The following is an 11,374-nucleotide window of genomic DNA, read 5'->3' on the forward strand; positions in this document are numbered from 1 at the left end:
CGTGCCTTATAAGTGTGGGTTATTATGGGTTGTATATTTTTGGTGTGTCAGTGATCATATTTGCGTGCACGGACTGATTGTGTGTCACTACAGAGAGGGATTATGGGAGATTAAACACAGGCTGATCCTGCAGAGACTAGAAAGTATGTTTGACGTCACACACACACACACACACACACACTGATAGTTTTGTTTTGGTCGCTTTATGGATCTTTTCAGTATCCGTGAGAATGTTGAATTAAAGACGAGCTGTAGACGTCGCGGGTTTGATTTGAAAGAAACATCACGACATACATCAGCGTTCTTTAAAATGGACGTAGTGTTCATTCATTGTATATCGTGTACGCGCTTTAACAGAGAATAGAGCGTCAAGAGAAAAGTTCATAAGATATAAGTTCAGTCGAATCCTTTAAACATTGCAGGCTCGTTTAAAGCTATTTGAGCTTTTATTCTGAAATTGTCAACGTTTATATTTTTTACCACGTTTCTGTCATTTATTCGAGATTCTCTGTAAAACATCCCGGCGCTGAAGTCGACACGACGAACGAAGAATCTCACTTGGGTCAGTTTGTTCTCTGCATCGTGTAATGTTGAATCTTCAGTCCGATGTCTTTCATTATATCCACTGCGATGTTAAACTTAAGTTTGTATTACGCAAACATCTATCTGCTTCTGGTATTCCGAACACCATCTGGTGCGCGCGCGTCTGATCACTCCCTTCAGTGCGTGTGTGAGAGTGTGTGTGCACGCGCGCGGCTCAGAATCGCGTGCGAAGAGGCCGGCGTGTCATTCAGTGGAATCTGCCACCTGAAACACAGTATAAAAACACACACACACACACACACACACTGGATCCCGCTGCATTTGCTCCGCTTCATGACACAGAACACACATCAGGTACTTTATATCCATTCATCATTAGATGAGCTGCAGAACAATCAGTCGTCTCTTTTACTACTTTATTTATACTGACATAAGTTTTAGTAAGTGATTATTACTTCATCTAAACTCGCATGTATTAAATGTTGTTGTTGTTGTTGTTGAATGTGTGTGTGTGTTTTACAGCCTCTGGCCGTCAATATGATTCCACCTGGAGATTGTTTGTACGCCGGGAGGAAGCGAAGGAAACCCGTTCAAAAACAGTTAAGATTCATCCTCACTTTCATAACAAAAGCTGCGAAACACCCACTATATAACTTACATACAGTATATAATAATAACGCATTATCAGCCACTTCTAAACCATTAAGAAAGATGAACTGTTAATGATAAAAATAATAAAACTGTTGGGACATTGTCTCTTTTTATTGGGGCTGTTGTGTTTTCTAATGAAAGTGTCTGTTTTAATGACTGTTTATTTGTCATACAGCTGTATTATTATTATTATTATTATTATCAATGTTTCTATATAAACAACAGTATCAATGCAATGTCATTCTGTACTGTGTGAAGCTTTCATTTTCACAGATCAATCATTTCTTTATTTTCTCTTGACACACTTTCATTGAATATGGTGGGATATAAGATGTATTAGACTGTGGTTTTTCACTGACCACTTCCCTCAGTCATATTGTTATACTACACATGAAAAAACACTTCAATAATTGTAATTATTTTCAATCTTTTTTTGTGCAGTAGTCCACAGATATAAATGGTCTTAATTTGTGATGAGACACTGATGTGCTGAAGGATGAATTTCATGGTTAATGTTGAAAGGTGCTTCACTTGTCTGATGTGATGTGTATTTTCATTTCCGTCAAGCTGTGTCCGATGAAAGTGTCTGGATTTGAATCAGAAACATTAAGGCATGAAACCTTACGTTCGTTTGTTTGGTGCGACTCGACTCGCACTCGTCATGTAAACACATTGAATGACTCCTTCATGTGTACAGATTGAGGCTCTTTCACTTGTTGTAGGTTTATATTGGTGTCAATTTGAGATTTGCTCTGAAATCTTAGTTATAAACTTCTAACGTTGTAAACTGTATTCTGTCATCCAGCAGGAAACCATTGGCAGTGACTGAAAAATCCAATCCGTCAAAACGGCACCGTGAGCGTCTGAACGCTGAGCTGGACCGCTTGGCCAGTTTGTTGCCCTTCTCTCCTGACATCATCTCCAAACTGGACAAACTTTCAGTTCTCCGTCTGAGCGTCAGTTACCTGCGGGTCAAGAGCTTCTTCATCGGTAAGACAAACACTGAGGTTCCTGCTTTGAGTATAAGTCTTCATCTTTAGTAGCTGATCTCAGCACAGTTAGTCATCTGTAGCTTCACTTCCAATCACGAAGGTGGACAGATGCATTTGAACATCATTGTAGGATAAGAAGATTGGAGTCTTGAGGTTTGAGCTAAACTAAGCTATCATGCTTGAAACAGTCTTTTAGTCGGGTTCAGAGTCGGGTGTCTTTACGAAGGATGAATTGATCGACGGTGTGCTGCTCTTTCTGTCTGAAAGATTCTGGTGAATATTTGCTGTCAAGATGGATGTCTAACACACACACGCACACACACACACACACGATCATGCACATGTCATGTGCTGCTGTTTTTTAGATTTGGTTTGACAGAATAGATGGAGCGGGTGTGAAGAGATAACACCTGTTGTGTTTCTCTCTGTGCATGTTGCTGTATTTGCATCTGAATGTTCATATGTGCAGCTCTTCTTCTGTGTGTGTGCAGTGTTTTGTTTGTATTCATGGACTTGTTGCAAAAAGAAAGTTTCAGAAGATTTATGAAGACATTTGAGTCTTGATAATAATAAACATGACTTAATATTGAGACAACATTTGTATACTCCTGTAGACTGTAAATGATTCTAACTGATATGAAATGTAAATGATATTGTGTATTCAGATATTCGCCTTTTGTTTACGGACTGTCTTGTCCTCCTCAATACAGTATCATGGTGCCAAAGCCCTCGATGTGTCTTTATATGTCTGTGACTGCATGCAGCCTTTGCTAACAGACTTCTGTAATGAGACTTTGTGAAGACAGACAGATCATTTTCCCAAAGTGTCCATTGAGGGCACAAAAACACACTTCTGAGTTTGACCAAAATGTGCTTGAAACTCCTTGAATTTGGTGTTGGGAACCCTGTTTATGGCACGATAAAAGTCAGGTTTGATCTATCCTCCTCACCTCTCTCCCTGAGAATTCTGGGAGAAGTCATTGTGTCTCAGATATCTAGTTAGTCCATCATCTGCAACTCAACCTTTAAAGACATCAGCACTCTCTCTCTGTCTCTCTATCTCTCTATCTCTCTCTCTCTCTCTCTGTCCGTTTGTCAGATTATGGTCTTTATAGGCCAGAAGAGGTTTTTTGTTCATACATTAGTTTTGACTCTAAGCATCTTAATAGACATGAATTAAACAGTAATATACATTTATTTTTCAAATGTAGTTCAAAGTACAGAATGACTAAGCTGTATGGTTAGGACCATCATTTCTTCCTATAAATCTTTTTTTGTTTGTTTTGTTTTAATACACGATCTGTTCATGAGCTGATCAGTCAGAACAATAGTTTAGTGTTGAATTCTTTTTTAGGGATCAAGGTTTATTAAACCTCATTTCTCTTCAGTGGGCCAATAACTGCTGAAGATTCTTCAGGTATATTTCTCTATAATTACATTTCTCGTTTGTAAAATAATCTCATGCATTTGAAGTTGTTGGCACAGACAGTACTTCTGAATCCATTTCTTTAGAGATATTTGCTCTCTTTCTAGTTGTTCTTGTGAATGGCATCATGGTCATTGTGTACTTCATGTCAGCCTACATAACTGCATAAATCATGATATCAAAAGAAAGATGATGAATGCATATCGATTCAATCATTGCTATTTATTTTGCCAACTATAGTTTGCACATTGCAAGAATAAAAACACGTTTTTTTTCTCTAGCCTTTTTGAACCATTCATTTATCAATCTGTTATCATGTATTGCTACACAGCAAAAAAAGCTTTTCTTACTTAGTAATTTATTTCTCGTTTCCAGTCCAAGTATCTAAAAAAAAAATCAAGATTATTAAACAAGAAAAATGGTATGAGAAAATTAAGTGATGCTTAAAACTTCTGTTTGAAATTATATCTCATTAAGATTAGTTTTCGTACCCCATTGGCAGATAATTTTGCTTGTTTTAAGCAAACAATCACTTAATTTTGAGGTGTTTTTTCAGAAAAAAAGACATCATTTCTTATGCTATTTCATATGTCTAGTAAATGTGTCATGATTTAAGATTTTTTTGATATTTGGACTGACAACAGGACAAAACTACTAAGTTAGAAAAGCAATTTTTGCAGTGTATATTCTGTGCTTTGTCCCATATAGGTTATTATTGAACATATATTTGTGTGTGTTGTACTTTTTAATTTAATTTTAAAGTTCTTTAATAGCACTCGGTCATCTTAAGCTGTGTTTAATTGTGGTGTATAAATTAACCTTGCACTTACTACAATGACGGTTATAATTTAATGAATAAGCTTCAAGTGAATTTGATAGAGATTATGTGTGTGTGTGTGTGTCAGTGTGAGAGTTTGTGAGTGTGCAGTTTAGTGTAGAGAACAAGTTCTGACATTCAAACAAATCCTGCCAATTTTCTGATTTGTATTGTTCTTTATTTTTTATAAATTATTTATTGTTCTGGCAGCTCAGGTGGCACTTTATTTTAAAAAAGTCTATATATTTGGCAGATGTAAAACATACATGTGTATGTTTTTTGTGTTAGTTCATTTTTATTTTATTATTATTATAACAGCTCAGGGATGTTCAAGGAGCAACATGTTTGTGCACTTTCTAAAGATTTAAGTTCTGTTTTTGAATAAAGGGTTGGAAATGAATGCTTTTCTTGGTTTATGTTTTATCCGATTCATCGATTAATCGAAAAAATAATTTATAGATGAATCAATTATTAAAATAATCGTTAGTTGCAGCCCTATTTGCCATATTTTCAATAGTATTCTTTGTGTTCTTATCTTGTTCTTTTTATTTTAAATACAGTATTTCCTGGGGTTTGCTTTGTTTTGGTGACCAAATGAAGCTGAAACTGTTGTGGTTTCACTCCACAGATTTTACACTTGTTCTTCTCAAACACACACACACACACACACACACAATGACGTCTGTGCGGCTGATCCTCTTCCTTCTTTAACTTCTGACTTTTAGACCTATCTTGCTCAAGCTGTTCCTCTAATCACTCTTTCTGCTGAAAAGGTGTTCAACATGAACAACCAGACCGATGCCTATCTGCAACTGATGAAGTTGCCAGTTGTTATTGTTTTTGTTGACAGAAGAGTAGCTGTGTTTTATTCACTCAACTGGTATCATTCACGCAATAGTTATTGATGTTGCTTAGCAACATGATGTTCCTGTTGTCAGGGACAACATAATCTAACAACAATCAATAATTTTGCAAAAATAATTACATCATAAAATATATGTTTTTATACATACTAAATACATTTCATTAAAAACATATTTATGGAAATGTTTAAATGTTGTTTTCTGTGATTTTCATTTTGTTTTGTATTTGGAATAGTGTTTTTTATTTTCTGAATATGATGTTCTATTTAAAATAACATTAGCCTTCTGTAAAAACTATGAAAGTAAATGAGATGTTTTTTTACTAATAATGTTAAACGAACCTGTGTGTGTGTAATTGCTGTGAATGACAAGCAGCAGTTTAGCAGTCAGTGAATGTTGTTTCTTTACAGAAATGGCTTTGGTGTTGCGTGACTTCTGCTTGGCAGTGTTCCTTAGGCCCGAGGCTTCAGAGTGTGTGTGTGTGTGTGTGTGTGTGTGCGGACTTTGAGTCTCAGGCAGAACTGCTCCGTGATTGGCTGTGATGTTTTTGAATGACATCACAATGATGGGTAATTTCCAAGGAATTTCTGGTTTTTATTCTGATCCAAATGACATAGTTAGCTGGAGGGATTCATTTGTCAGTCAAGCACCTGCTGTTCTCATTTGCCCACACACATCAAAATTACACAACTGTGAGGTGACCGATAGAAGTCTAAACAACAACAAACATTTCTGTGCAGTGAAATAACAGGACAATTCATCAAACTGATTTTTAAGCTGTACATTTTAACAGTGGCAGTGCACACACACACAGACACACACAAACACACATACACACACACACACAGTGTATCATGTTCTAAAGCATTTAGCAGCTGTTGTGTCGTGTCGTATCGTTTTCATTCGCGTGCGGATGAGGAATTTCTCTGTTCCAATATCAAGGGTTTGTTTTCATCTTATGCCCTATTTTACATATGGTCTCTCTGTCTCTCTCTCTCTCTGTCTCTCTGTCTCTCTCTCTCTCTCTGTCTCTCTGTCTCTCTCTCTCTCTCTGTCTCTCTCTCTGTCTCTCTCTCTGTCTCTCTCTCTGTCTCTCTCTGTCTCTCTCTCTCTGTCTCTCTGTCTCTCTGTCTCTCTCTCTCTCTGTCTCTCTGTCTCTCTGTCTCTCTCTCTCTCTGTCTCTCTCTCTGTCTCTCTCTCTGTCTCTCTCTCTGTCTCTCTCTCTCTGTCTCTCTCTCTCTGTCTCTCTCTCTGTCTCTCTCTCTCTGTCTCTCTCTCTCTCTCTCTCTCTCTCTCTCTCTCTGTCTATCTCTCTGTGTCTCCCTCTGTGTGTGTCTCTCTCTGTCTCTCGCTCTCTCTCTCTGTCTCTCTCTCTCTCGCTCTCTGTCTCTGTCTCTCTCTCTCTCGCTCTCTGTCTCTCTCTCTCTCTCTCTCTCTCTCTCTGTCTCTCTCTCTCTCTCTATCTCTCTCTCTCTGTCTCTCTCTCTCTCTATCTCTCTCTCTCTGTCTCTCTCTCTCTCTATCTCTCTGTGTCTCTCTCTGTGTGTGTCTGTCTCTCGCTCTCTCTCTCTGTCTCTCTGTCGCTCTCTCGCTCTCGCTCTCTCTCGCTCTCTCTCTCTCTCTCTCTCTCTCTCTCTCTCTCTCTCTCTCTCTCTCTCTCTCTGGTGCATGCTGGGAGTGTGTGCAGGAGCTGAGCCGTGTTGAGAGTGACCGTGAACTTTTTCATTGAATTTCTTTCTTTCTTTCTTTTTCATTTAATTAGTTTTCCCCTCGTACGTTAGATCACCATTAGCGTAAGAAGGGAGTTTTTCTTTGTGTGTGTGCGGCCCTTAGCTACAGAAATTATTCCCAATGCTGTTTCTGATCACAAACTCATTACAGTTGGTTTTACCTTGTTTCAAAGCACACATAAAAGTTCTTACTGGCATTGCAATACTAAACTTTTAGAATATACATTTTTTTGTGACGCTTTTAAGTCTTTTTGGGAGACATGGCAAACAGAACAAAGTCTTTTTGAAAGTATTATTCAGTGGTGGGAAGTGGGCAAAGCACATATAACAGATTTTTCAGCAAAAAAAAATGGTTTTAAAAATTTAGGATTTTTTGGGGGCTCTGAGATGTATCAAAGAAAAAACTGGGAAGGAGTTAAAGAAAAAAATTGTAATAGATTATCAAAATGGAACTGGATTGTCCCTCAACTATCTTATAGAGGACGAGTGTTGGTTATAAATAACCTTGTTGGCTCTATGCTTTGGCATAAATTAATTGTATTAAATCCACCAGAAAAAAATATTAGAGACAACATTGGCTTAGAGAGTCAGTATTGTTTCTTCAAATAAATGAAGGAGGTCAAGGCCTTAGGGATATAAAATCAAAAGTAGCTGCTTTTAGACTACAAACTGCTCAAATACTGTTATACCACACATCTCAAAACTGGATAAAAGTAGCGTGTGCTTTATTATATAGAGTGGAGCATATGAAGTTGGATAGGCAACTATTTTAATGAATTTGAAAGCGATGGATTTAAGTGGACTCTCACCTTTTTATGTTTCAGTTTTAAATGCATGGCAATTTTTTTACATTAATAGAGAGGAAACTGAGAAATCTTTTGAGTGGATTCTGGAAGAGCCATTGATTTTTAATCCTCACTTATCAAGTGTGATATTAAAATCACAGTCAGTGTGTACAAACCTACTGAGAGCAGGAATAAGTAAGATTTGTCATCTAAGATCACATGATCAATGGATGCCTGCAGAAAGTTTAGCTGTAAAGATTGGTATCCACTCTGTAAGAATTGTGGGAAAATTATTAGCGGTGGTACAAGCGTTTTTCCAGTCATGCCATTGCAAATAAAAAAAATGGAGAAAATATTCCCAACATTAGTGTGAATGTGAATGTAGGGGATTGGCAGGAGTCTGGATTGATGGGAGATTGCTGTCTTTTAAAACACCTGAACTTGGATTTTTTGACAAAATTTCTAAGAAAGCACTTTATTGTGTTTGTGTCAAATTTTTAAATATGAAAGCATTGAAAGACCTTCCGGAAACTAGTGGGTTGAATTTGTTGAACCAGGTGCCTCTCCGAAAGGATGTTGGAGGACTTTATATAAAAAGCCAATTAAGAAAATAAGTGGGGACTTACAATGGCGAATTTCCTATTGGATAATAGCAACAAATAGATATAAGGCCCATATAAATCCTTTGCAAGAAGAAGAATGTTTATTTTGTGGGAGTAGTGAAACAGTTTGTCACATATTTATTGGATGTTCAAGAGTATTGGGAGTTCTTGGGATGTTAAGAGAGTTGAGCCATATTCTTGGTTTTAATTTTACAAATGGTTTTTATATTTTTGGACCAAGATACTGTGCCTCAAATAGGAGAAAAATAGTTCTAATGAATTTCTTATTAGGAAAGGCAAAAATGGCGATATGGTTAACAAGGAAGAATAAAATGCTTTGTAATGGTGGAACTGATCCTTTAGCGATGTTAAGAGCATTGGTAAAAAGCAGATTAACTTTGGAGTATAAATATTATGAAATGGTTAAAAATACTGAATCCTTTTTCTTTATATGGGGAATTTAAAACGTGTTATGTCAACCCAGTGCAGGGGGTGGCTATGATGTGTTGTTTTAAACTCATTTTTTTTTTAAAATGTATTACGCCAACCCAGTGTGGAGGGTGGTCAGGATGTGTTTTGTAATGAATTGATTGTGTATTTTAAAAATGTTGTCTCTCCCTCTCCCTCTCCCTCTCCCTCTCCCTCTCCCTCTCCCTCTCCCTCTCCCTCTCCCTCTCCCTCTCCCTCTCCCTCTCCCTCTCCCTCTCCCTCTCTCTCTCCGTCTCTCTCTCCCTCTCCCTCTCTCTCTCTCCCTCTCTCTCCCTATCTCTCTCTCTCTCCCTCTCTCAATTCAGAAAACTTTATTAGCATGACAAAATTATACATTTTGTATTGCCAAAGCATTTAAAACAACATAGAATCTAAACTAAATCCTACAGAGAACAATAATATTTAGACAAAAAATATACATAAAAGAAAAAATGATTATGGTAAAAAAAAAAAAAATGTAACATGTAACAACTGATATTATAAAATTTGAACATTATATACATGTGTGTAGATGTAAAGTGTGTGTGTTTACTGGTTGTTTGTGTCTCTCTGGCTGTCTCTCAGTAGATCACAAGATGACGCATATCTTGCAGCTACATGACAACATTTGGCTTCTTCACCAAGAATGAATCTGAGTTTTTGGGTCTGATTAAAGGAGTTAAATTGGGGGAATATTTGATTAATTTTGGGGTAGTAATGCTCTCTGATGTCTTTATATTTTGGGCATTCTGTGAGGAAGTGCAGTTCTGTCTCCATCACTCTCATCATACAGTGTGAGCAGAGTCTGTCCTCACGAGAGATCCAGGTCTGTCTTCTCCGGCCCGTCTCTATGGCCAGACTGCGTTCACTGAGTCTGTACCTCGTCAGTGTTTTCCTGAGTTTCACATCACTCACTGTGTTCAGGTAGCTTGCTATGGTGTATTCACGATTTAGTGCCGAATAACATTCCAGTTTGTGCTGGTTTTTAGTGGTGTATGGCTGACTGATCTCTGTGTGTGTGATCACAGTCAGTCTCAGCACCAGCTGAAGGAGAGGACTCTTACCTACGCTCAGCTCTTGGTGTTTCAGGGCTTTGTAATGGTATGTGTTGGGGTTAATATGACGGCTCTTTTTTGAATGTTTAGAAGGAGAGGGTATTGGCCTAATTCTGCCCTACATCCGTCGTTTGGAGTTTTTCTTTGGACTTTGAGAATTCTTTTACAGAAATCTAAATGTAGAATTTCGATCGGGTGTTTTTCCCAATTTAAGAAGTCAAATTTTACAGAAGGACCCCACACTTCACTGCCGTATAAAACAATTGGTTCAATTACTGCTTTGAAAAGTTTGAGCCAGATTTGGATTGGGATGTCAATTTTAATGGATCTTTTTATGGCATAGAAAGCCCTTTGAGCTTTCTCTTTGAGTTCATTCACAGCCAAAGTGAAGTTACCGGTTGGAGTTATTTTCAGACCGAGGTAAGTGTATGTTTTTGTGGTTTCAATGGTTCTGTGTGATAGTGTGAATGTGTGTGATGGTCCCTGAGATCTGGAGCGTTTCTGGAACATCATTACTCTTGTTTTTTGGAGGTTGACCGTCAGGGCCCAGGTCTGACAGTAATCCTCCAGCAGATTCAGGCTGTCCTGAAGCCCCTCTTCAGTGGGCGACAGGAGGACCAGGTCATCTGCGTAGAGAAGACACTTTATCTCTGTGTCGTGTAGAGTGAGACCTTTAAAGGGAGCGTGTTCTAGTATGTTGGCCAATTGATTAATGTAAATGTTGAAGAGGGTGGGGCTTAAACTGCATCCCTGTCTCTCTCCACGCCCCTGGGGGAAGAATTCGGTTCTTTGCGTTCCAATTTTAACCGCACAATGGCTGGCTGTGTACATTGATTTGATCAAATCATAGAATTTTCCCCCTATTCCACTGTCGATAAGTTTTAGGTATAATCCTTCATGCCAGATTGAATCGAATGCTTTTTTGAAATCAACGAAGGAACCAACATTTTTTGGCCTTTTTTGTTTTGATGTACATATTTGTCAGTTAGTGTTTGTAATGTAAAAATGTGATCGGATGTGCGACATTTTGGAAGAAAGCCAATTTGGCATTTACTCAAGGCATTGTGCTTAGTAAGGAAGTGTAACAGTCTTGTGTTTAAGATGCTGCAGAGAACCTTCCCCAGGTTACTGTTCACACAGATGCCTCGGTAGTTGTTGGGGTCTCTCTCTCTCTCTCTCTCTCTCTCTCTCTTTCTCTTTCTTGCTGAAGCATTTGCAGAGAAATGCTTTCTTTCTGCTTCTCTGATGGACTGCTGATGTTCAGATTTTCTGAAAAACTTTGTTTTTTTTGTGCAAATTATTTGCGTTTAAACCGTGTGTGTGTGTGTGTAAAAATAACACAACAGGTGCTCACAGATGTACCATCATTTTCGAATGGAACACATACACAGAATAATGAGATTCAGCTGTAATGTTATAATTTAAGGCCATTGGAGTGAATA

At 37.9% G+C, this 11,374-nt stretch overlaps 1 protein-coding gene across 5 annotated transcripts in view; it reads left to right on the plus strand.

The window, feature by feature from the left end:
- The first annotated feature begins 113 nt into the window (after positions 1–113).
- ahrra (aryl-hydrocarbon receptor repressor a) overlaps positions 114–11,374 on the plus strand; it is a 46,081-nt gene continuing 34,820 nt past the window's right edge. The window contains exons 1-3 of one of the 5 annotated variants that reach the window (XM_056737807.1): positions 114–143; positions 1,066–1,142; positions 2,000–2,184. In XM_056737807.1, coding sequence (XP_056593785.1) covers positions 1,081–1,142; positions 2,000–2,184 — 247 coding nt within the window. In that variant the 5' untranslated portion in view covers positions 114–143; positions 1,066–1,080. Of the gene's footprint in view, positions 144–351; positions 984–1,065; positions 1,143–1,999; positions 2,185–11,374 lie in introns of those variants that run through there. The other 4 variants (XM_056737805.1, XM_056737804.1, XM_056737806.1 and 1 more) reach the window with 4 other exon arrangements.

The sequence above is a fragment of the Triplophysa dalaica genome, chromosome 23, assembly GCF_015846415.1.
Source record: "Triplophysa dalaica isolate WHDGS20190420 chromosome 23, ASM1584641v1, whole genome shotgun sequence".
NCBI lineage: Eukaryota > Metazoa > Chordata > Actinopteri > Cypriniformes > Nemacheilidae > Triplophysa > Triplophysa dalaica.